This window comes from Eurosta solidaginis, chromosome 5, assembly GCF_040869045.1.
Source record: "Eurosta solidaginis isolate ZX-2024a chromosome 5, ASM4086904v1, whole genome shotgun sequence".
NCBI classification, from domain to species: domain Eukaryota; kingdom Metazoa; phylum Arthropoda; class Insecta; order Diptera; family Tephritidae; genus Eurosta; species Eurosta solidaginis.
In genome coordinates this window covers 170522939-170549915 of record NC_090323.1, presented here as the reverse complement: position 1 = coordinate 170549915, position 26977 = coordinate 170522939, and the positions used below count along the sequence as shown (strand labels likewise).

The 26977-nt window shown below is 37.6% G+C and overlaps 1 protein-coding gene across 2 annotated transcripts in view; it reads left to right on the top strand.

Annotated features, from left to right (window-relative positions):
• The window catches only part of LOC137233768 (CCAAT/enhancer-binding protein-like), a 463673-nt gene extending 441238 nt beyond the window's left edge, over positions 1 to 22435 (top strand). For both annotated transcript variants that reach the window (XM_067757121.1, XM_067757126.1), the window contains one exon: positions 19063 to 22435. Coding sequence is in view for 1 of the 2 variants with exons in the window: in XM_067757126.1 (XP_067613227.1) it covers positions 19346 to 20107 (762 nt within the window). In the remaining variant the exon portion in view is untranslated. The remainder of the gene's footprint in view (positions 1 to 19062) is intronic.
• Positions 22436 to 26977: the final 4542 nt, after the last annotated feature.

Here is a 26977-nt window from a genome sequence, read left to right as displayed (position 1 = left end):
TACGTTTAAAATTGATTGCTTCAAACTTTATTTTAGGAAATTTTTTCAAAAGTTTTCATTAAGTTAACATTGACCTTAAATAACTTTTGATCCATCAGACTTCGCAAAAAATGTTGACAATGACATGTAAACTTATTTTTTTAATGGTGACCAATTAGATGTTTATACAAACCAAACGATATCAAAACAAACATTTTCCATACAACTTACATGCATACATATGTATATATGTATGTATATGGGAAACAAAAATCCCTACCATATTACCATTTCCACACCTGTTTACTAATAAACAAAGTTCTATGATCAGTGCAGTTGTAAACGACCCCGATAACTATTTCTAGCTTAAGCCTCAAGCACAACTTTGGTTACGTAAATATATGTAACTAAATAAATGAATATTAACAAAGCAACCCCAAACAAACAAAAATATATGCATATATGCATCTATACACACATAAATATATGTACGTATAAATATATATGCATGCTCATCTGCACAAGCGATGAGCGTAACATAAACGCAATGTGTTTTATTTTACTATTCCAAGTATCCGGATAGTGCGCACTATCCGGATAGTTCTATCCGGATAGTACTATCCGAATAAAAATTATCCGGATAGTACTATCCGGATAAACGAATAAAAAATCCGAATAAATATTATTCGGATTACGAATACCTGGCGAATAAGAGTTTATTATTCGGATAATTTTTATTCGGATAGTCCCACCCCTAATATATACTATATATACCATCATATATATATTATATATATCACCGATCTCTATGATTTTTTGACACAACAATACATACTATATACGTAAGCAATCGGTGAAATTTGAAGCTTATAGCTGTTAAAATGGGGTAGAAATTGCGAAAAGTTTCTTATCTGAACAATCGGTTGTATGAGATATATACTATATATACAAACCGATCTCTATGATTTTTTCAGACAACAATACATGCTATATACGTAAGCAATCAGTCAAATTTGAAGCTTATAGCTGTTAAAATGGGGTAGAAATTGCGAAAAGTTTCTTATCTAAACAATCGGTTGTATGAGATATATACTATATATACAACCGATTTCTATGATTTTTTCAGACAACAATATATGCTATGTACGTAAGCAATCGGTGAAATTTGAAGCTTATAGCTGTTAAAATGGGGTAGAAATTGCAAAAAGTTTCTTATCTGATCAATCGGTTGTATGAGATATATACTATATATACAACCGATCTCTATGATTTTTTCAGACAACAATATATGCTATATACGTAAGTATTCGGTGAAATTTGAAGCTTCTAGCTGTTAAAATGGACCTAAAATTTGCGAAAATATATATATATATATTCTATATATATATACTATATATACCACCATATATATACTATATATACCACCGATCTTTATGATTTTTTTAGACAACAATATATGCTATATACGTAAGCATTCGTTGAAATTTGAAGCCTCTAGCTCTTAAAATAGGGCAGTAATTACGAAAAGTTCCTTATCTGAACAATCGGTTGCGGGGGATATATACTATATATAGGACCGATCTCATAAATTTTTTCAGGCAACAATATGTGCAATATACGAAAGTATATGGTGAAGTTTGAAGCTTCAATCTGTTAAATTGGGTAAGAATTACAAAAATCCTCTTTTTCTGAAAAATCGGTTGTATGGAGGATATATGCTATAGTGGTCCGATCCGGTCTGTTCCGACAAATGTCTAATCGGACACCCAAATAAACCCGCTCACCAAATTTTATCAAGATATCTCAAAAATTGAGGGACTAGTTTGCATACAAACAGACAGACGGACAGACGGACATGGCTAAATCAACTCAGTTCTTCAACCTGATTATTTCGGTATACTTAATGGTGGGTCTATCTATTTTCCTTTAAGGACTTACAATTTTCGGTTTCGTGACGAAATTAATATACCATTTCATTTTCATGAAAGGTATAAAAATAGGTAAGTAATCTGTGTGAGGATGCAAAGCTTCACGTTTTTTGTGGTCTGCATGTAAAAACTATGACTACGAATCACGTATTTCAAAAATATATGACGTAAACGTAACTATTTGATTAAATTTGATGAATTTTGAAGCTTCTAGCCGTAAAAAAGGCGTCAAAATGACAGTTTATATGAAGTATATAATATATATACCACCGATCTCTATGATTTTTTCAGACAACAATATATGCTATACACGTAAGCATTTGGTGAAATTTGAAGCTTCTAGCTGTTAAAATGGGGCCGAAATCGTAAAAAAAATATATATATACTATATATATATATATTATATATACCATCATATATTTATTATATATATCACCGATCTCTATGATTTTTTGACACAACAATACATACTATATACGTAAGCAATCGGTGAAATTTGAAGCTTATAACTGTTAAAATGGGGCAGAAATTGCGCAAAGTTTCTTATCTGAACAATCGGTTGTATGAGATATATACTATATGTACCACCGATCTCAATGATTTTTTCAGACATCAATATATGCTATACACGTAAGCATTTGGTGAAATTTGAAGCTTCTAGCTGTTAAAATGGGGCCGAAATCGTAAAAAAAATATATATATACTATATATATATATTATATATACTATATATATATATTATATATACTATATATATATATTATATATACCATCATATATTTATTATATATATCACCGATCTCTATGATTTTTTGACACAACAATACATACTATATACGTAAGCAATCGGTGAAATTTGAAGCTTATAACTGTTAAAATGGGGTAGAAATTGCGAAAAGTTTCTTATCTGAACAATCGGTTGTATGAGATACATACTATATATACAACCGATCTCTATGATTTTTTCAGACAACAATATATGCTATATACGTAAGCAATCAGTGAAATTTGAAGCTAATAGCTGTTAAAATGGGGTAGAAATTGCGAAAAGTTTCTTATCTGAACAATCGGTTGTATGAGATATATACTATATATACAACCGATCTCTATGATTTTTTCAGACAACAATATATGCTATATACGTAAGCAATCGGTGAAATTTGAAGCTTATAACTGTTAAAATGGTGTAGAAATTGCGAAAAGTTTCTTATCTGAACATTCGGTTGTATGAGATATATACTATATATACAACCAATCTCTATGATTTTTTAAACAACAATATATGCTATATACGTAAATATTCGGTGAAATTTGAAGCTTCTAGCTTTTAAAATGGGGCTAAAATTTGCGAAAATATATATATATATATACTATATATACCACCATATATATGTGGGGTTCAAAAGGTATTAACACGCTCTTTTCTTTAAAATTACGTCAAATTGTTTGTATTTCATTTATTTCGGTTTTACAATTAATATTGGAAACCTGGCAATCCTATGAAATGCATCCCTGTAAAATGCATATATGTACAACAACTATGTTTTTCAAATTTTCAACGTTGAGTTCAGTTCTAAAATAAACTTCGTACTAGTAACAACGTGTTTTATATTTATTCCGAGCTTCGCTGTAAGTATACGCGCAACAGGTTATGGGCCCAGAGCCTTGTCGGGATAATATTTAAAACGTTTGGAAGTTATCGCGTGTGTCGCAAAAGAGACTTGAATAGAACTGTGTGAAAAATAAAAAATAAAATGAGTTCGCTGTATCAAATAGAAAAGTTGGACGACGCCAACTATGATACGTGGTGTATACAGATGCAGTGCATCCTCGTGCATTCGGACATTTGGAGTGTAGTGAGTGGCGAATTTGTGAAGCCAGACGATGCCACGTTAGAAGCCAAATGGAAGAGCGAAAATGAAAAGGCATTAGCTATGATTATATTGTGTTTGAAGCCATCGCAGTTGGGCTATGTGAAGAATTGTACCAATGCTTTAGATGCTTGGCAAAAATTAAAAAGTGTATACAAGCCAAGCGGTCCAATTCGCAAAGTTACATTGTATAAAAAGTTATTAAGCCTGAATATGTGTGAAAATATAACAATGGCAAAGCATATTCAAGAGTTTGTGTGCATTTCTGAGAAATTGGCAGAATTGGATATTAAATCAAACGAAGAACTTTTAGTGATAATTTTGTTGTCCAGTTTGCCACGAAGTTTTGAGAACTTCGTGATCGCAATGGAGACGCGTGACAGTTTCCCCACCTTCGAAGTTCTAAAAATTAAATTGCTAGAAGAATACGATCGTCAAGTACAGTCAGAGGGGCAGCATAAAAGTGTGACAAGCCAACAAGTGTTTCTAGCGACTTCGAAAGGGGAAGGTAAAAATCAAAATAGAAAATTCAACGGAAAATGCTTTAATTGTGGTAAGCGTGGACATATAGCGTCAAAATGTAAAGCACCGAAAAAAGACAAGCAGAGTGAGAAGAGTGAGCAGTGTTCGTTCGCGACGCTGGCAGCAGCCGATGTCTCAAGCATCAAACGTTCGTCGTGGTGTCTTGATAGTGGTGCGTCGACTCACATATGCAGTGAGAAAAGTATGTTTATATCTCTTAAAGAGAGCAAAGAGAAAGTGATGTTGGCATCAGAAAAGTACTTAGAAGCTACAGGTGTAGGAAGTGTTTTGATTAAAGCAAATTGTAACATTGTTTTAAGAGACGTATTATTTGTACCAGCAATGGTAGGCAATTTCATTTCAATCGGCAAAGCCATAAGCAATGGTGTGCGTGTAAATTTTGATAAACAATGCGCGATTATAAGAAATGAAAAAGGAAATATTGTGCTAAGAGCAGAGAAGAGAAATAACTTGTATATATTTGAAAGCGAAATGTGTGTACAAAAGTGTTTCTGTGCAGTAGAAGAAAATGCAATGATGTGGCATAAACGATATGGCCATCTAAATTTTCAGAGTCTGCAAGAGCTGTGTAGCAAGAGAATTGTTAATGGTATAGAGCTAAAAATACTACCTAAAGACATAAATTGTGACGTATGTATGAGAGCAAAAATATGTGTAAAGTCGTTTCCGAAGGTTAGCGATAATAAATCGCAGAATTTGTTAGATGTGGTACACTCAGATGTGTGTGGGCCTATGCCAAAATTGTCACTTGGTGGAGCACGTTACTTCGCGGCGTTTATAGATGACAAATCTAGGCGAATGTATGTGTATTTTCTCAAAACGAAAGACGAAGTGTTTGAGAAATTTAAATTATTTAAAAGCTTAGCAGAATGCCAAACAGAGAGAAAAATAAAAGTGCTAAGAACTGATAATGGCAAAGAGTATGTGAATCGCGAATTTGATAATTTTCTAAATGAGTGCGGCATCCAGAGGCAATTGACTGTTCCTTATACGCCTCAGCAAAACGGTGTCGCAGAGCGAGCTAATAGGACAATAGTAGAGATGGCTCGTAGTATGTTAGTAGAAGCAGGTCTCAATGAAAATTTGTGGGCAGAAGCTGTTGCTACTGCAGTGTATTTGCGAAATCGATCGGTAACCAAACAATTAGTAAACAAAACTCCATACGAGGTGTGGACAGGCAACAAGCCGAATGTTAGTCATTTAAGGGTGTTTGGTTCAAAAGCAATTGGGTTAGACAAGAGTCAACAGATAAAATTTAGAGAGCGGGGAAAAGAGTATATTTTTGTAGGCTACTCTTTAACATCAAAAGCGTATAGACTGTATGACTGCGAAGAAAGAAGAATAGTTGAGAAACGCGATGTGATGTTCGATGAAAAGGTATTAGGTAGAATGAAAGCGAAAGAGACAGAAATGGTAACAATTGACACAAATGAAATAAGAAGCAAATTAAAACAACCATCAAATGAAATCGACAACAAAGTTCGTATTGAGGAGGAGCAATACGAAACAGCATCGGAAGCAGAGAGCGACGTTAGCAACGAAGAAGCAGGAGTGCAATGCAACGAAGGCTGCGTAAATGAATGTTTGACTGAACGAAGAGGAAGGGGAAGACCGAAACGTATACATACTGGTAAAGTTGGTCGTCCGCGTAAAGAGTACCATGTTGTTAATTTTGCAAACGATAATCGTGTTAAAATACCGCTGAGCGTAAGAGAAGCATTGTCTAGCGAAAGTAGTGAACGCTGGCAAGAAGCAATGAAAAAAGAGTATGACTCTTTAATGAAAAACAACACATGGGTGCTAGTTTATTTACCTAGTGGTAAGAAAAAAATTGGTTGCAAATGGGTATTCAATTTAAAAAGATATCAGGCAGGAAATATAGAACGATACAAATCGCGGTTAGTTGCTAAAGGGTGTAGTCAGCAATATGGTATAAACTACAATGAAACGTCTCAACAGCATATCTAAATAGTGATTTAGATGAGGAAATTTTTATGGAGCAACCAGAAGGGTTTGTAAGCACAAAATACCCAAAACGCGTATTAAAGCTTAAAAAGGCGATATACGGCCTTAAGCAATCAGGTCGCCAGTGGAATCACACGTTAGATGAAATATTGAAAAATATTGGGTTCGAAGCTTGCGTTAATGAACCATGCTTATATAAGAGAAAAGACGGCGCTAATTACAATTTGATTGCGGTATATGTAGACGACATTATCGTGGCTTGTTCCAGCGAAAACGAACTTATAAAAATAAAGCGACAAATTGCAAACAATTTTGAGGTTGTAGACAAAGGCAAAATAAGACACTTTCTCGGTATGGAAATAGAACGCATTGGAAGTGTAGGCGCTATTTCAGTTGGTCATACTCAATACGTTCAAAACATGCTGCGTCAGTATGGTATGGAGAAGTGTCGTAGTGCATCTACGCCATTAGATCCTGGGTTTAAAGTGCATTGTGATAAAGCAGAGTGCGAGAAAGTAGATACTACTGAGTATCAGTCACTTATCGGCGCATTAATGTGCCTGGCGATAACAACAAGACCTGACATTTTGCATTCGGTCAGCAAGTTGGCACAACGAAACCAAAATCCGCACATTGAGCATGAGACAGCAGCAAAGCATATATTAAAGTATCTTTCTTCAACCAAAGATTTGAAGCTTGTTTACAAAAAGACTGGTAAGCAAGCCGAAGGTTATGTAGACGCAGATTGGGGTGGCAACACAGAAGACAGAAGATCATTCACCGGTTATGTATTTACAATGGCAGGCTGTGTATTTTCATGGGAAAGTAAGAAACAATCAACAGTTGCACTAAGCAGTACCGAAGCTGAGTATATGGCGTTAACAGCAGTGGCAAAAGAAGCAGTATATTTAAAGAAATTGCTTAGCGAGATTGAATATTGCAAGAATGAAGGACCAATGACTATATACGGCGATAATTTAAGTTCACATAATTTGGCGAAGAATCCGGTTTACCATAACCGGAGTAAACATATCGATATCCGATTTCATTATATACGAGATGTTGTAAGAAATAATGTAATCAATCTGAATTATATTAGCACAGATAATATGCCAGCAGATATTTTGACAAAGAATTTATGTAAAGTAAAGCATGTTGAACTAGTAAATTTGCTTGGATTGAAATAGTATTTGCTTTTGAGATTATATAAAAACTATAATTGTTGAGGAGGAGTATTTGAAACCTGGCAATCCTATGAAATGCATCCCTGTAAAATGCATATATGTACAACAACTATGTTTTTCAAATTTTCAACGTTGAGTTCAGTTCTAAAATAAACTTCGTACTAGTAACAACGTGTTTTATATTTATTCCGAGCTTCGCTGTAAGTATACGCGCAACAATTAACATTTCAAGTTCGTATTATTTTGCGTTGTACGCTACTATTTTAGGTTACATAGACACGTTTAGTTCACATTTACACATGTTTTAGTTCAAATTTATTTATTTAGTTAAACATTTTTACTTTGCACTTATGCTTCGGCATATACAAAAAAAAGTTATTTTTACTTGCCGTGGCGCGTCCGATTCACTACTCAACTTCATATGAACTGTCCTCAAGCACAAACTATGACTTTGAAATTTGTCTATTCGCTATTTTAAAAGTTCCGTTATCCCTTTGTTGTTTGTTTGCATTTTATCTTATTTATTCATGTTTCTGCAGTTAGTCCGTTGTCCGCCTGCAGTCGCTTTATAACATACAGTGTTGTAAAATGTCTTAATTACTTTAAGGCTCCCACATCCGGCCATCCTGAGTTTAGTTCGCCTCGAACGATGGGTCGAATGCTTTCATGTACTCCGCTACCGTTGTACTACGTCTTGGACCCTCGTGGTCTCCTACCTTCTCCACTTCGTATCTACCGTGATTCAATTTCTTGGTAACTCTATATGGTCCTAAGTATTTTGGTTTCAGTTTTAACCCTGCGCCGAACTGGGTACGCTTGATGGCTACCAGTTGGCCTAGTTTATACTCTATTTCCCGTTTTCGTTTAGCGATAAAATTTCTCTTGTTTTCTTCTTGAATCTTCTCTATGTTCTCTTTTGGCTTCTGTCGGACTTCATAACGTTCACTATCTATCTCTTCGACTCTAAGTTCTTCTAACATTTCCCTAAGTTCCGGTACACCCTCATTTCTAACCCCGTTAGGATTCTAAAGGGTGAGAATTTTGTGGTTCTGGGAGGAGTATTATTTATAGCGCGTTGTACTCTATCTACATGTTTGTACCAGGACTTTGGATCGTCGACGCAGAGTTTAGTTAGCATTGGCAAAATAACTCTATGAATCCTCTCGACTTGACCGTTACCTCTAGGGACACCTGTGGCTATGTTTAAAAGTTGTATATTTTCGCTTACGCAATATTCCCTGAAGGAATTTGACGTAAACGCGGTACCCCTGTCAGAAATAATACGTTTCGGATTGCCGAAAACTGACGACTGCCCTTTTAGTATGTTGATCACCGATTCTGCGCTCGTGTTCTTCGTCGGATAAAGCCATGTGAACTTTGAGAACGCATCGATTACAACAAATAGGTAATTGTATTGCTTGTTTGTCGTTTCCATTGGCCCTAAGTGGTCTACATGATAAGTACCCAATGGTTGGTCCTCCTTATTGATCGGAGTCAGAAATCCCTCCTTTTTCCCCTCCTTCGCTTCCGAGACAATACATTCCATGCACGATCTAACAAACTTTGCTACCTTCTTTGACAACTGTGGCATGTAATACTTTTTCTCGATTGCTTCTTGAGTTTTTTTGTTAGAAAAATGTCCCTGGTTATGCGCGGTTCGTATAATTTCGTCCTCCATCTGAGATGGGATAACCACTAACGTCTTAACTGGATCTTTGAATAAAATGTCATTGTATAGGTAATAATCTTCGTAAGGACCTCTTTCTAGTACTTTCCTAACTGCCTTAATCCAATCATCGTCCATCTGAGCTAACTTCAACCGATGACTTAATGTATCCTCCAATAGCAAGCACGACATTCTACTGAGCGCGTCTACATGTCTCATTTTTGTTCCGCTACGGTGTTCGATTGTGTAATCAAAATCCTGCAAATACAAAGCCCAGCGTGAAACTCTTAACGGTACATCACGCTTTTTTAACGTCATCGTGAATGCATTGCAGTCGGTTACGATTTTAAATTTGATGCCTATCAGGTAAACCCTCCATTTTTTTAGTGCCTCAATTATTGCTAAAACTTCCAACTCATACGAGTGGAGTGTTTCCTCAAATGGTTTAGTTTTCCTGCTCATATATTGCACAGGATGTAATTCTCTATCGTCGACGTCTCTTTGCAATAAAACCGCGCCATAGCCGTACATACTTGCATCTGTGTGGACCTCAGTGACTGCTTTAGGGTTATATAAAGCTAAAACCGGGGCCGTAACCAAAGCTACTTTAAGCTGCTGGAATGCGGCTAGCTCCTCGTCTCCCATCTGAAACCTATTGTCTTGGCGGAGAAGCTTAGATAGCGGCTTTGCTATAATCGCGTAACCTTCAATAAACCTTCTGAAATACGACGTTAACCCTAAAAAGCGCTGAAGACTTTTCTTTGAAGTTGGTACCGGAAAACCCTCTACTGCCTTTGTCTTTGCTAAACATGGCTTAATTGTGCTATTTTCTATCACATAACCTAAGAATTCAACTTTCTTCTTCAAGAACTGACATTTTTCCCATTTTATCTTCAAACCACTTGCGGATGCAACTTCCAGAACGAGTTCCAAGCTCTTCATGCCTTCCATTTCGTCTTTCGCCGGAATAATCAAGTCATCCATGTATACGACTACCACGCCTGATTGTATTAGAGGGCGTAATACTGCCGTTATGTACCGTGAAAAGACTGCGGGTGAGTTGGAAATTCCGAATGGGACATAGAGGAACTCGTATTGACCACTATGGGTCACGAACGACGTATATTTTCTGGAATCTTTCTCTATAGGCACGTGGAAGAACCCATTTGACAGGTCGAGCGTCGTGAAGACTTTGGCGCCTTGAAGTCTTTCTAAAACGTCGTCAATTAACGGCATAGGGAAATTGTCTCTATAGATTTTTTCGTTTAACTGGCGGTAATCGCAACAAAGTCTTTTACTTCCGTCTTTTTTCGATACCAAAACCACAGGTGACGCATATTCCGAAGAGCTGGATTGGATGATGCCTTCTTCCAGCCACTTCGCAATTTCGGCGTCTACCCAACACCTATCTTCATATGAAAGTCTCCGTGGCCTTTGATATACTGGCTTTTCATCGGTTAAAATGATCTTCATTTCTACTGGAGACATTTTACTTCTCACGGGTGCCTCTTGGAGTGCATCTAAGTGCGCCAGATCTAACTCTTTCTCTCTTTCTTGGCTTTCCGCCGTGCATATGTTTCCAAATTCATTAAAAAGTTCGAACGTCTCTTCTTTTCTACCAACAACTGACTTAGTGTCCGTAGCTAATTTGCTATCAACGGCTGACTGTCCACCAGCAACTGCACTACTTCTTTCTATTGTTATTGGCTCACAACTCGCGGACACAGTTCCCCGTTTTCTAAATTGCACTTCATCATTCTTTATTACTATGTCCGCCCATTTCAAAACGTCATTGCCAATAATAACACCGAATCTGGAATCTCTCTCGCGAACGACATGAAAGTTAATAACAACTGCGGAGTCATCAAACTCTACTTCGGTCTTAAACCCACCTAAAGTTATCAAGGCACTATCGGCTATACCGAATAGTTGATGCTTTTCGTTGGTTAACTCGAATTCGCCTAATGATGCCAACACGTCATATCTAATCAAGCATAAATCACATCCTGTATCTATGAGTGCTGAATGTACGAAGCTCCGAATTTTAATGTCTTTAAAAATAAGTCCGCCCCGTGATACGGTTCTGCTTTTTGTACTCATCATGGTTGCATTAAGCGATTCTGCCTTCAACTCCTTTTTGGGGTTTTTACAATTCGACGCTATATGACCCAGTTGACCGCATTTAAAACAGGTGACTGTAGCCTGGGGACAATTACGCAAAATGTGGTTTGTTTCACCGCACCGAAAACAGCTTTTATCTTGTTGGTGTTGCGCTTGTTTTGGTAACTTCCCAGATTGTTCGCTTGATTTAACTGCAGCTGCTCGGCTACCTCCCCGGATTTTCTCGTAAACTCTTATTTGTTCTTTTAACTCGTTTATGTTTCTTGCCAGGTAGAGATTTGCTTTGTTGGACCTCGTATCTGGCAAGCCATCTATAAAATATTCGATTATGCTAACATCATCTAAATCAATCATTTTCCCTATTTCCACGAGGTTGTACAAGTACTCTTTGTAATCTTCGTTATACTGTTTTCGCCTATTGCGCAACATACGATGAACTTCATTCGCAGATACTGCTGAACCAAATTCTTCTTTTAACGATTTTTTCAAAGAGTCCCAGTCTTTTATACCTTTTTGGCACTGAACAAACATCTTAGCACCACCTTTTAGCAATTGTTTTGCATAAATAAATTTTTGCAAATAATTCCACTGCACTGCTGCAGCGTTCTCCTCAAAAATTTCTAACCACTTTTCTATTGATGCTTGGCCTGAACCTGAAAAACAAGACAAAGAATCTTCGATGTCACGAAGTGTGAAGGGTGTTCTAGTTATTTCACGCACCCCAACGGCAACGGAGTGTACAGAGGAAGCATTCTCGAAGACTTCGTCTTCGTCATCGCTAAGCTCAATTCCATAATGCTCCATAAGTCTGTCTTGAAGGACTACCTTACGACCACTTGTGGAAAGCCCTAGTTCAGTGAGTTTGCTTTTCAAATTACTTACGGTCAACCCTAATATTTCATCTCTATCCATTGTGCCACGGTAAGCTTTATAACTTTTTTTTGGTATCTACCTTGTTATAATGTATTGAAATGGATATTTTTATTTTTTGCAAAAATTAGTACTAAAAGCAATTCTACAATACAATCGAGTTAGTATATAAACTTATACTTATCGTTAGTTTGTCTCGACAGTGTTCAGCTTTCTCATTTGTAAGTGCGGCATCGGCTCGTATCAACAACTGCAACTTAGTAGGTGTAAAGTTTCTTCCATCAACTGCAACATAGGTTCGCCAAATATTATCACTTATCGGAATCGTAGATTTACTGCTGGGCTACTTCGACTTATTCGCCCATGTCAGTACAGTAACACATCAACGGTTGGGCTTTTACTTAGTCGCCCACAACAACAACATTTAAGTTTTACTGCTTGGCTACTCGACTTGTTCATTAACAACAGTACAGTAACACATCAACGGTGGGGCTTTTACTTAGTCGCCCACAACAACAACATTTAAGTTTTACTGCTTGGCTACTCGACTTGTTCACCATCAACAGTACAATAACACATCAACGGTGGGGCTTTTACTTAGTCGCCCACAACAACAACATTTAAGTTTTACTGCTTGGCTACTCAACTTGTTCGCCAGCAGCAGTATAGCAACACTTCAAGGTTCGTATTCCGTTTCATTAAACGGACGCCGCAAAGCGACAAAATTTATTATTTCTTTTTCACACAAAATATGAGCGATGAGTATAACGGCTTTTCAACGATAGGGTTTTGCATATAGGCACCCCAATGTTTAACTGTTCTATCGTATGACTTCAATTAAACCCGATATGAATTTTTGGTACAGTTTTATGCAGATATTGCTGCATTTCTAGCACTGAATTTTTCACAATGATCTGTGACAAGCTTTTTTTTTTTTTGTATGTACGTGTGTGGCTTAACGGCTTTAGCACAAATAATCGGACGGCGCATGAAATAAAAGTTTTTATTAAAAAAAATTTCCGCACTTCTGACACCATTTGTGGGGTTCAAAAGGTATTAACACGCTTTTTTCTTTAAAATTACGTCAAATTGTTTGTATTTCATTTATTTCGGTTTTACAATTAACATTTCAAGTTCGTATTATTTTGCGTTGTACGCTACTATTTTAGGTTACATAGACACGTTTAGTTCACATTTACACATGTTTTAGTTCAAATTTATTTATTTAGTTAAACATTTTTACTTTGCACTTATGCTTCGGCATATACAAAAAAGAAGTTATTTTTACTTGCCGTGGCGCGTCCGATTCACTACTCAACTTCATATGAACTGTCCTCAAGCACAAACTATGACTTTGAAATTTGTCTATTCGCTATTTTAAAAGTTCCATTATCCCTTTGTTGCTTGTTTGCATTTTATCTTATTTATTCATGTTTCTGCAGTTAGTCCGTTGTCCGCCTGCAGTCGCTTTATGACATACAGTGTTGTAAAATGTCTTAATTACTTTAAGGCTCCCACATATATACTATATATACCATCGATCTTTATGATTTTTTCAGACAACAATATATGCTATATACGTAAGCATTCGTTGACATTTGAAGCCTCTAGCTCTTAAAATAGGGCAGTAATTACGAAAAGTTCCTTATCTGAACAATCGGTTGTGGGAGATATATACTATATATACGACCGATCTCATAAATTTTTTCAGGCAACAATATGTGCAATATACGAAAGTATATGGTGAAGTTTGAAGCTTCAATCTGTTAAATTGGGTAAGATATTACAAAAATCCACTTTTTCTGAAAAATCGGTTGTATGGAGGATATATGCTATAGTGGTCCGATCCGGTCTGTTCCGACAAATGTCTAATCGGACACCTAAATACACCCGCTCACAAAATTTTATCAAGATATCTCAAAAATTGAGGGACTAGTTTGCATACAAACAGACAGACGTACAGACGGACAGACGGACATGGCTAAATCAACTCAGCTCTTCAACCTGATTATGTCGGTATACTTAATGGTGGGTCTATCTATTTTCCTTTAAGGACTTACAATTTTCGGTTTCGTGACGAAATTAATATACCATTTCATTTTCATTAAAGGTATAAAAATAGGTAGGTAATCTGTGTGAGGATGCAAAGCTTCACGTTTTTTGTGGTCTGCATGTAAAAACTATGACTACGAATCACGTATTTCAAAAATATATGACGTAAACGTAACTATTTGGTGAAATTTGATGAATTTTGAAGCTTCTAGCCGTAAAAAAGGGGTCAAAATGGCAGTTTATATGAAGTATATAATATATATACCACCGATCTCTATGATTTTTTCAGACAACAATATATGCTATATACGTAAGCATTGTGTGAAATTTGAAGCTTCTAGCTGTTAAATCGGGGCAGAAATTGCGCAAAGTTTCTTATCTGAACAATCGGTTGTATGAGATATATACTATATATACAACCGATCTCTATGATTTTTTCAGACATCAATATATGCTATACACGTAAGCATTTGGTGAAATTTGAAGCTTCTAACTGTTAAAATGGGGCCGAAATCGTAAAAAAAATATATATATACTATATATATATACTATATATACCATCATATATATATTATATATATCACCGATCTCTATGATTTTTTGACACAACAATACATACTATATATGTAAGCAATCGGTGAAATTTGAAGCTTATAGCTGTTAAAATGGGGTAGAAATTGCGAAAAGATTCTTATCTGAACAATCGGTTGTATGAGATATATACTATATATACAACCGATCTCTATGATTTTTTCAGACAACAATATATGCTATACACGTAAGCATTTGGTGAAAGTTGAAGCTTCTAGCTGTTAAAATGGGGCCGAAATCGTAAAAAAAATATATATATACTATATATATATACTATATATATATACTATATATACCATCATATATATATTATATATATCACCGATCTCTATGATTTTTTGACACAACAATACATACTATATACGTAAGCAATCGGTGAAATTTGAAGCTTATAGCTGTTAAAATGGGGTAGAAATTGCGAAAAGATTCTTATCGGAACAATCGGTTGTATGAGATATATACTATATATACAACCGATCTCTATGATTTTTTCAGACAACAATATATGCTATATACGTAAGCAATCAGTGAAATTTGAAGCTTATAGCTCTTAAAATGGGGTAGAAATTGCGAAAAGTTTCTTATCTGAACAATCGGTTGTATGAGATATATACTATATATACAACCGATCTCAATGATTTTTTTAGACAACAATATATGCTATATACGTAAGCAATCGGTGAAATTTGAAGCTTATAGCTGTTAAAATGGGGTAGAAATTGCGAAAAGATTCTTATCTGAACAATCGGTTGTATGAGATATATACTATATATACAACCGATCTCTATGATTTTTTCAGACAACAATATATGCTATATACGTAAGTATTCGGTGAAATTTGAAGCTTCTAGCTGTTAAAATGGGGCTAAAATTTGCGAAAATATATATATATATATATATATACTATATATATATACTATATATACCACCATATATATACTATATATACCACCGATCTTTATGATTTTTTTAGACAACAATATATGCTATATACGTAAGCATTCGTTGAAATTTGAAGCGTCTAGCTCTTAAAATAGGGCAGTAATTACGAAAAGTTCCTTATCTGAACAATCGGTTGTGGGGGATATATACTATATATACTACCGATCTCATAAATTTTTTCAGGCAACAATATGTACAATATACGAAAGTATATGGTGAAGTGTGAAGCTTCAATCTGTTAAATTGGGTAAGATATTACAAAAATCCTCTTCTTCTGAAAAATCGGTTGTATGGAGGATATACAGATCCGGTCGGTTCCGACAAATGTCTAATCGGACACCCAAATACACCCGCTCACCAAATTTTATCAAGATATCTCAAAAATTGAGGGACTAGTTTGCATACAAACAGACAGACAGACAGACGGACATGGCTAAATCAACTCAGCTCTTCAACCTGATTATTTCGGTATACTTAATGGCGGGTCTATCTATTTTCCTTAAGGACTTACAATTTTCGGTTTCGTGACGAAATTAATATACCATTTCATTTTCATGAAAGGTATAAAAACAGGTAGGTACTTTGTGTGAGGATCCAAAGTTTCAGGTTTTTTGTGGTCTGCGTGTAAAAACTATGACTACGAATCACGTATTTCAACAATATATGACGTAAACGTAACTATTTGATGAAATTTGATGAATTTTGAGGGGTCAAAATGACAGTTTATATGAAGTATATAATATATATACCACCGATCTCTATGATTTTTTCAGACAACAATATATGCTATACACGTAAGCATTTGGTGAAATTTGAAGCTTCTAGCTGTTAAAATGGGGCCGAAATCGTAAAAAAATATATATATACCATCATATATATATTATATATATCACCGATCTCTATGATTTTTTGACACAACAATACATACTATATACGTAAGCAATCGGTGAAATTTGAAGCTTATAGCTGTTAAAATGGGGTAGAAATTGCGAAAAGTTTCTTATCTGAACAATCGGTTGTATGAGATATATACTATATATACAACCGATCTCTATGATATTTTCAGACAACAATATATGCTATATACGTAAGCAATCAGTGAAATTTGAAGCTTATAGCTGTTAAAATGGGGTAGAAATTGCGAAAAGTTTCTTATCTGAACAATCGGTTGTATGAGATATATGCTATATATACAACCGATCTCTATGATTTTTTCAGACAACAATATATGCTATATGCGTAAGCAATCGGTGAGATTTGAAGCTTTTAGCTGTTAAAATGGGGTAGAAATTGGGAAAAGTTTCTTATCTGAACAATCGGTTGTATGAGATATATACTATATATACAACCGATCTTTATGATTTTTTTAGGTAACAATATAGGCTATATACGTAAGCATTAGTTGAAACTTGAAGCGTCTAGCTCTTAAAATAGGGCAGTAATTACGAAAAGTTCCTTATCTGAACAATCGGTTGTGGGGGATATATACTATATATACGACCGATCTCATAAATTTGTTCAGGCAACAATATGTGCAATATACGAAAGTATATGGTGAAGTTTGAAGCTTCAATACGTTAAATTGGGTAAGATATTACAAAAATCCTCTTTTTCTGAAAAATCGGTTGTATGGAGGATATATGCTATAGTGGTCCGATCCGGTCGGTTCCGACAAATGTCTAATCGGATACCCAAATACACCCGCTCACCAAATTTTATGAAGATATCTCAAAAATTGAGTGACTAGTTTGCATACAAACAGACAGACGGACAGACGGGCATGGCTAAATCAACTCAGCTCTTCAACCTGATTATTTCGGTATACTTAATGGTGGGTCTATCTATTTTCCTTTAAGGACTTACTATTTTCGGTTTTGTGACGAAATTAATATACCATTTCATTTTCATGAAAGGTATAAAAACCAAAGAACGAGTCGACCATCGACACTCACATATCCACCACTAACCGATTACCAGAGGGCCTTGGCACCATTCATCGATTTTATATTCACTGAATTCACCAGTAACTTAGCACCAGGGAACCATTCACAGATAGCTAACCACTGATATATACCCGCTCTACAAAGTTGCAGTACTCTCGGCCTAAAAAAACACTTGAGTATATCTTATTTCGTATGTTGGAGACATAGAGTCTCTCTAAGGCACGATACGCTCGCGCCAATGATCGTAACGCAGACAGTTGGTCTACACCATACCCATCATCGTTAGGTTGGAAAAGGCCAATTTGAAACGTTGTTCATGCAATCCATTATTTGTGGCAGAAGACTCCACTTTTTTTACGGCTAATACGCATTGGCTTGGCATCCAATTTCTCTTTGTTGATGTCAAAATGCCTCCCAAGTATTTCGGGATATCAGGAGCACTGTTAAGAAAGGATAATTTTCAACTTCGAGTTTTAGGTTTTAGTATAAAATCTATTACTGGAGGTTCGCATGTGGTCATAACAAATCGTTCCCGAGCTGGTCGGGCTTGGTACCGGAACGTACCGGATCTGCATCCGGCAAAGAACCATCAACATCGATAACACTCCCCAAGGCCTTCGGGGAGTGTCCTTATCGCTACAACAACTGCAACAACTGACGCGCCTTGTTAGACGGTCATAACCGTTTAAACGGTAAAGAGCCAAATAAATAAATACGTACGAACTTAGTATGCGTCATCTAAACTAGGACTATTGCTAAAGTTGGACAACTGTATGCTAGCTTGGGTGACCTGCTCTCAATTAAAAGAAAATTCATATAGGCACCTCAATGGCTCCTTGTATTACCACATTGTGGAACTGTGATACTGACTGTCTTGAAAATTTCGTCCGCGAATTCGAAAACGTCCCAGTCGAGACATTTACGCCTCTTCCTCAGAGATTCTGGACAGATGAGCATAAAGCTGCAACCATAAAGAATAATTAGGAGCATCGTATGGACTCCCTTTAAGTAGTGCCCTTTCAACACTGCTATTAACAGGAAAACACGAAATTAAGTTTGCCAGGTATATCCTTTTGAGGGTACATAATATTTATCAAAAACTAAGTCGATGACTGCAGTGAGGCATTTTCGGGGACCAACCCCTTTAGTAGGCGTGCTAAGAACTGTAAATGTTTCTTCTTCCGATTAAAGAAGCTAGAGTACAATATTTGTACCCTATATGCTTGGGCTGCTGGGTATCAAAATTACAACAGAGAGTTTCAAATTAGTCTAGATGCTTGAAATGATTGTCAATGAAATACAAAAACAATAACAACTACAAAAAAATAACACAAGTAACTAACAAACAATACACGTTTCTTTTATTGACCCCTTTAACTCCCCCTCTCTATCTCTTCTATTGCACAGGAGCAGCAACAGCAGCCCAAACAACAACAAAAACAACATCAACAATATTCGCTCAAATTCATTAGCGTCAATGAAGTCACGACAAGTGTTGCACCATCGTCACAAATACCGTACGGAAAATTGCAAGGTTTGCATCATCACGACGCACGGAAATGGCGCGAATTCTTTCTCGCACTCGACCCTTTTCATCGACAATGTGCAACGGCTGGGCAACGCTTGGTGGCCGCTATGAGCGATATACGGTCAGCCGATCTACAAGGATTGTCCGCACGACGTCAATTGTATGCACAACGTCCATCGTGCGTTAAATCGGGCGCTTATGGATTCTGAATTGCATAATTTGCGCAAGCGCGGTGCATTGCAATTGGCGCGTATACAGGAATTGGCTAAAAGTTATGCTACAACGATGGTGGCAGCAGCAGCAGCCGCTGTAACAAATATGCCAAATAACGGCAGTGAAAATATTCATGTTAATCATAATGGCAACATCAATGCAAACAACAGTAGCAACAACAACTCAAGTAGCAATCGTTATTACTATAACAGTAATAGTAGCGGGTGCAACAACAGCAATCGCTATAGCAGTAGTGGCAATAAACTATTATCCACCATTTCATCCATCAGCCATCTCGGTTTCGGTGGCAATTATAGCTTTAGCATGCATCATTCGCAACAACGACAACAGCAAATACAACAGAGCCAAACCAGTCAGCCACAAAATTGCTCCATTGTGTCAAAGTACAACACCATGATGACGTCATGTGATCGCAATGGTGATACTATAGCAGTAGCTGCTAATTTAGTGGATGGTGGAGATGCCACCGACATCATGGGTCACAACAACTTGGGTAACATGGATATTGCAATTAGACTACACAAAGTAACAATACTTTTCAATGAGGTCGATCGCGCAGCCAAACGTCTCGAACAACTCACGGAGCAACGTCGTGAACAATTGCGTGAGCTGACGCGTCAGCGAGCACTGGAAGATGAAATTAATGAGGGACTGATGACTGATAAAAGAAACAGATACATAACTAGTTAGTGAGCGAAAGTTTAAGGGAAAATATTGTTTGCGTTTTGGGTGTTGGGTGGTTTTACTTCCTGTTATGCAAGCTTCCAAACGCTATTAGTTTATACGGAAGCCAGTTTCATCCTGGAGTTTTTGGTTTATTGGTTTTGAGACAGGATAATTGTCAAACTTTATGCTTCCTTCGAAGAAGGATATTTGCTTCACAAATTAGTTATAGTACAAGCCGTGCACAGTCCAACATTATTGAAGACTTCCTCTATATCCAAGAATCATGCTATGGTAAATTGTTTAATCTCAAGGGATGACTACACCTTTTCATTTTTGATTTATTAAAAAACATTTTGCTCTTCAGGAACTGCTATGCGCTTGGGACAAGGTGAGCTGCCCAACTGTAAGATGAAAGTAAGAATACGTCATCTTCGGCTGTCGATACGAAAGACCGAGTACACCAACTCTTTCCAAATCCCCATAGGCTTATTAGATAAAATAGGTTTGGTGGCAGTTGCCTCAGATAAGTTACTCTTCCAAGAACAGCGTACACCAGTTCGTTCCAATTCCTCATATAGTAGGCTTTTTAGATAGAGTGAAGTTTGGTTTAGTGGCAACTTCCTCAGACTAGGCCCTCTTTCCATTTCCAAGCACGTACTCTGCTTCAAACAACTGTGTTGATAGGCCATATTTGGGAAAATCTCATCGGAGTTACATAGGATTTAGCAATTTGAGTTCAGAGATTTATAAGGTAAGAGGAGATGCAGCGCAACTAGAGCATTAAAGTAATGAATGCCTCACGTCTGTTTGCTCAGCTTCTATCTATATATCCGCAAAATAGTCACAATTTCTGGAGTTTCTGAAGTCACTACAAGCTTCTGCAGCTTCTGAAAACTTTTTCTAAAAGGCACGCTTAGTTTTTTAGATTTTTAACTTAAAAAAAGCACAAATCAACTCTGTTGCACTCCGAGCATTGTTTACTCTAGAGTTGACCGATCTTGTCCTTTTTAGGAATAGCATGATTTGAGACTGCGACTTCCCAGTCGGAGTGCTTCTTAACGTTGACTGTCACTATCCAGCGACTGAAGAGCAATTTAAGCTAAATCTTCATTCACAACTACGCTTATCAAACCGTAGTTACATAATTCATCACAATAGAAAAGCTATATGAAACCTAGTCAGAAGGTTAAATGTGGGCCGGATTCATATTCGGCAAAGGACCATCAACAGGTCTCACTCCCCAAAACTTTCGGGAGTTTCTTTATCGCTACAACAACAAAAACATAAATAAATAAATTTGTGATTGTGCGAGGGCTTTCGCAAACCGATATGTAGCAGCATGTGCCGCAGTAACTGTTTAACCAGTTTAACTAAGCCGCTGCAAAAATCTCCGGCTCCATGTTTGATATTGTTGCAAGTAATTTTTCCTTGGACAAGAGATGTATGTGAGTCTTTAATTTCTGGAAGTATGATCGCCATTTTTGGTAAGCATGATTGCAAATAACCACAGCGGGGCAATCGCAGTGACTTCTTCCAAAATTTCATTGTGAATTTTTACGATCTTTCTGTTATTGTAACAAAATCACAGTTATACGGATATCTGCAAATTTCTAGGTTACGTAAAATTGCTCTGCTGAAATCACTAAGTCACGAAACTGTCACTGCAAATTACAATAATCATTCAGTTACTGTAACAAAATCACAGTTTAATGGATATTTTTCAACTTAAGCTTACTAAAACGTGCCCTTTTGGAATCACAATGGTCATCAAGTAACATCGTACAACACGGAGATTTGTGCATTGCACTATGGGTTGCAGGCTAATTAAAGTTGTTGACCCTTAAATAGGGGTCTAAAGCAGTCCTCTCGTTATATTTTTAAGCCTAAAAATAAATCAGAATTTGAAACCCAATCATAATTATCTACTCCTGGATGATAATTTTAAAGAAAATTTCAAATAAATATTCTCAGTAATAACCATTCCCATTTACTACGGTTTTTTTTGCTGCCTTCCTTTTGAGTTTATCGTATGGGCTCTATCTACCAACATAAGCTCAGCTCGCTTTTGAGCAAGCTTAAATATGATTGAGAGTATGCAGGTTAATACCAATAAATAACACAAAATAGAATGCAAAAATAAGTTGCCGCCTAAAAAAATAAAAATCACTAAAACATCAAAGAATAACAATAATTTGTTTAGTAAATAAATATAATTCTTAATATTTTCACTGTTTAAGATGACATTTACTTTTGCAGTAGGTAGGTAGGTTGAACTGGCCGGTCCATGAGGACCTCACATAGACTGATTGAGTCCGTAGTGTTACCAGAAGTTTGTTTTAACGACCAAACTGAAAAACCCTATCAAAAACCAGGACCTATGTTATAAAATAACTCCGTCCTCTTGGCAAATACTAGAAGCTTCCTAGGACTTAAGCCACTTGCTGCTTCTAGATCTGACAGCTGTATCACTCCTAATAGCTGGAGTCTCAACCTGGCAAGTGCAGGGCACGAGCACAGAACGTGCTCGATCGTTTCCTCCTCCAACCCGCACTTCCTACACCTGCTATCACTGACCAAGCCTAATTTAAAGGCATGTGACGCCAGAAGGCAGTGTCCAGTCAGAATACCCGTCATGAGTCTACAGTCCTCTCTTTTTAATGATAGAAGCAACTGTGTTAGTCTAAGGTTGTAAGACCTACACATAATCTTCGACACTTTACAGCCCCGCGCTTGAACCCACGCCTTTTCTGCTTCGTCGATCATGTGCACCTCTCGCCTTCGCTTAATCTCGCCCAATCTAATTGGGACGTCTACGGAGCAAGCTTCAAGGGATGCGCCCTTTTTAGCTAATTCGTCCGCTTTTTCATTCCCATCTATTCCCATATGCCCTGGGACCCAATATAGATGTATGCTTCTCCCTGTCCCGATTCTCTCCAGAGACTGCTTACACTCTAACACGCATTTAGATGCTGTGCTATGCGAGATTATTGCCTTAATTGCTGCTTGACTGTCAATATAAAAGTTAACACGGTTGCAGCTTAAGCTATTCTCTTCCAGGGTTTCTACTGCTTTGGTTACGGCTGATATTTCCGCTTGGAAAACGCTACAGTAATCCGGCAGCCTGTAGGATCTGCTTAATTCCGGATCAGCGCAGTATACCGCAGACCCTACTCCTTCCACTATTTTGGAACCATCGGTGTACACATGTATCGCCTCGTCCGCCATTTGCGCACCCTTGCGCCAACCGTCCACCTCTATTGTGGCCTTAAGATCTCCCTCAAAGTGCAGGTAGGGAATCATGTAGTCTGTTCGTCTTGTGACTGAGGACGCTATACTACTATGGCCATATGGTCGGCGCTCAAGCTGCCCCGAAGGATCGAGCCTGGTTGCGGTCGTTAACGCTTTGTTCTTTGCTACCAGGTCTACAGGTGGAATGTGCAGAATGGCATACAGTGCAGCCGTCGGGGTTGTTTTCAGGGCTCCCGTAATGCAAAGCATCGATAGTCTGCATACCCCCTCTAATTTTTTGAGGTATGTTGTTTTTTGTGTGCTTTCCACCAAACAAGAACTCCATAGTATAGAATAGGGCTTACAATCGCTGTAAAAACCCAATGAGAAAGAGAGGGCGATAGGCCCCACGTACACCCCAGCATTCTTTTACATGCATAGAGTGCCGTTGAGGCCCTCTTGACCCTCTCCTCCACGTTGAGCTTCCATGACAGCTTACTGTCTAGGATGATTCCTAGATATTTTGTGCAAGGTTTCTCCTGTAAGGTCACCGCTCCTAACTTAGGCCTGGTCCAATTTGGGACCTTGTACCTCTTTGTAAACAAGACCATATCCGTCTTCTCCGCATTGACTTTCAGCCCGACATTAGATGCCCAGGTATGAATATCCCGAAGCGCCCGATCCATCAAAGAACTAATCGTTGGAAGGCATTTTCCACTTATGACAATTGCAACGTCATCTGCGTAAGCCGTAAGTTTTACGGGTCCCTCATCGAATTGCCTGAGCAGTTGGTTGATGACCAGTATCCACAGCAGAGGTGATAGCACCCCTCCCTGCGGCGTGCCCCTGTCCACTGATATCGTGGCCTCGTACGATCCCCATTGTGATGAAATCTTTCTGCAATTTAACATGCAGCCGATCCATCTGATTAAGGCAGGATGTACTTTAATGTAATTAAGACCATCCATAATCGCCCATTTTGCAACATTATTGAAAGCCCCGGCAATGTCCAAGAAGACTCCTAGAGCATACTCCTTATATTCCAGGGATTTCTCTATGCTTATTACCACCCTATGCAATGCGGTGTCTACCGACTTGCCTTTGGTGTACGCATGCTGTGTTGTGGAGAGCAGCTTTTCATCCACGTTGGACTTTATGTACACATCTATCAGCCTCTCAAAGGTTTTGAGCAGAAATGATGTTAAGCTAATGGGTCTATAGTCTTTGGGATACACGTGACCGATCTTCCCCGCCTTTGGTAGAAAAGCTACACGAGCAGTTCTCCAAGAGTGCGGTACATGATTCAGTCTTATGCACCCATCGAATATTATTTTAAGCCATTCCACGACCGCCCTACTTGAGACTTGTTGCATGGCCGGGAATATACCATCTGGGCCCGGCGATTTAAACTTAGAAAACTTCTTCACTGCCCACTCGATCTTGGTATCGGTCACCAAGCCCGGCACTACTAGCTCCGTGATCGAAGTGTGAGTGATGTCTGCTGGCTCCTCTATACCGTCTCCCGATGGGAAATGTGTATCGAGAAGCACCTCAAGGGATTCCTCACTATTACGTGACCATTCCCCGTTCTCTTTCTCTATTAGTCCCTGGACTATGTTTTCTTTTGCTAGGACTTTTTTCAACCGTGCTGTTTCGCTGGAGCACTCTATGTCCGTACAGAAACTTTTCCATGAGTTTCTCTTCGCCCTGGTAATTTCACGCTTGTAAATCCTCAGTAGATCCCTGTACTCGTCCCGACACGCTTCGCTTTCCACGTTCTTTGCGAGCTTAAACATTTCTTTAACCTGTCTTCTTAGAAGACCCAACTCATTGCTCCACCATGGCGGATTTGCTTTTCCTCTGAATCTTCTTAGAGGGCAAGCTTTGTTATACGCAGTCATAAGCGTCCTTGTTAGGAATTCATTCGACTCCTCCAGTTCCTCTACATTAGCAACCTCTTTGGGTTGTCCCAGTTTCGTTTCTACATGTTTCTGGAATTTAGTCCAATTCGTTGCCCTAGGGTTTCTAAAGGTTCCTCCCTTCTCTACCCTCTTTAGTGGGATGCTGAAGCTTATATACGCATGGTCGGAGAAGGATGGTCTATCGAGAACCATCCAATCATACCTTGATATATCACGCTCGGAGCTCAATGTAATATCCAGAACATTGCTGGATGTTGGACCAATGTATGTAGGAACATTTCCCCTGTTGGCTATCTGCAAATTGGTTTGCAGGATGTAACAAAATAGAGATTCGCCTCTCTCGTTCGTATCTGCTCCTCCCCACGCATTGTGGTGCGCATTTGCATCTGCGCCTATGACCAACCGCCCTTTGCGCCCTTCCTCCTGTACTAGCCTTTTGCACTCCATCGGTGGAACCTCCGCAGCATGGGCCATGTAGCAGGACGCCAGGAGTAAGTATTGTATTTATTTTTAGCATTTAATAATAATTTTTTTTTTAGTTATACAAACACAAAATGTAAGCCAAGCAAAGGCACGTTCCTCTTTCTCACCAAATCGGCTTTGTCACCTCTTTTATGTCACTTGACACTCTTTGACTTTTCAACTCTTGTCCATAAGTGATTACCTGACGACAAACATACACACATGGTTACATACCTCTCCACTTACAATTTAAACTTTAGTTTTGAGTTTTTTTTTATTTTATCGCAACAAAACGAAGTGGTAAAGGAGGGCCTTAAGCAAATATGCAGTTCACGACTTATCAATTTGTTATCCATGAGTTTACCTTTTCTGAATCGAAATCTATATACACAAACAAACATAAGACATTTTAGTGCATAAATCGCCGAATACACAAATATACGACATACCTCGGTGCCTTAGAGTTTCGATGTGGTGATTATGATATAGCATCTTCAATTACTCAAAATTTTGTGTATTTTTAGAAGAAGCGCGAGAAGAAGAAGACAGGCGAAATATATAATTTTATATGTATATTAATGATTATATAAACAAAATATTTAGCTTACATATGTATGTGCTAGTAAAATATCGCTTCCTACAGTAAGTTGAATGAACTTTAATGATAAGTGATTTCTTAATTAATGGAGCAGCCATTTATAATTTGTAGATTTTTTTGAGTAATGTTTATATATGAAGTAAAAATGTATACAGAAAATAGATACCTGATCACAGGAATATTTCTGGGCACAAGAAAGTGGTAAAAGTAGCGATTTCTGCGGATCGACAGGATTTGTCACTGTGATTTCTCAGTCATATCGTTTTCGTATACGTGACTGCAAATGGCAATTTATACCATTTGGGCAATTTATTGTGCAATTTATCATGTAATAAATTGTAATCATAAACTACCAATTAAAAAAAAATTGCGTTATAAATTGTTTCAAACTGCAAATGCAATCTTGTAAAGTGTGTTTATTGAGTAGATTTAAACGTCAGTTACGCATGGCTCAACAATATGGTTGGCTCATCTCATCAGCTGATTTTATTTTTTTCATTTCACTGCAGTAGGGATTGTCGAAAGAAGATGGCAAACTTAAAATGAAACCAAAGCATTGAACACATTTTCTTATAAATTTCTTCAAAGCCTTTTCTCCCGGGAGTGGGATTTGAACCCGCACTCCTACGATGGTTGAAGTGTTTGTTACAAACGCATTCAGCCACGTCATGCCTTAGTTATTGT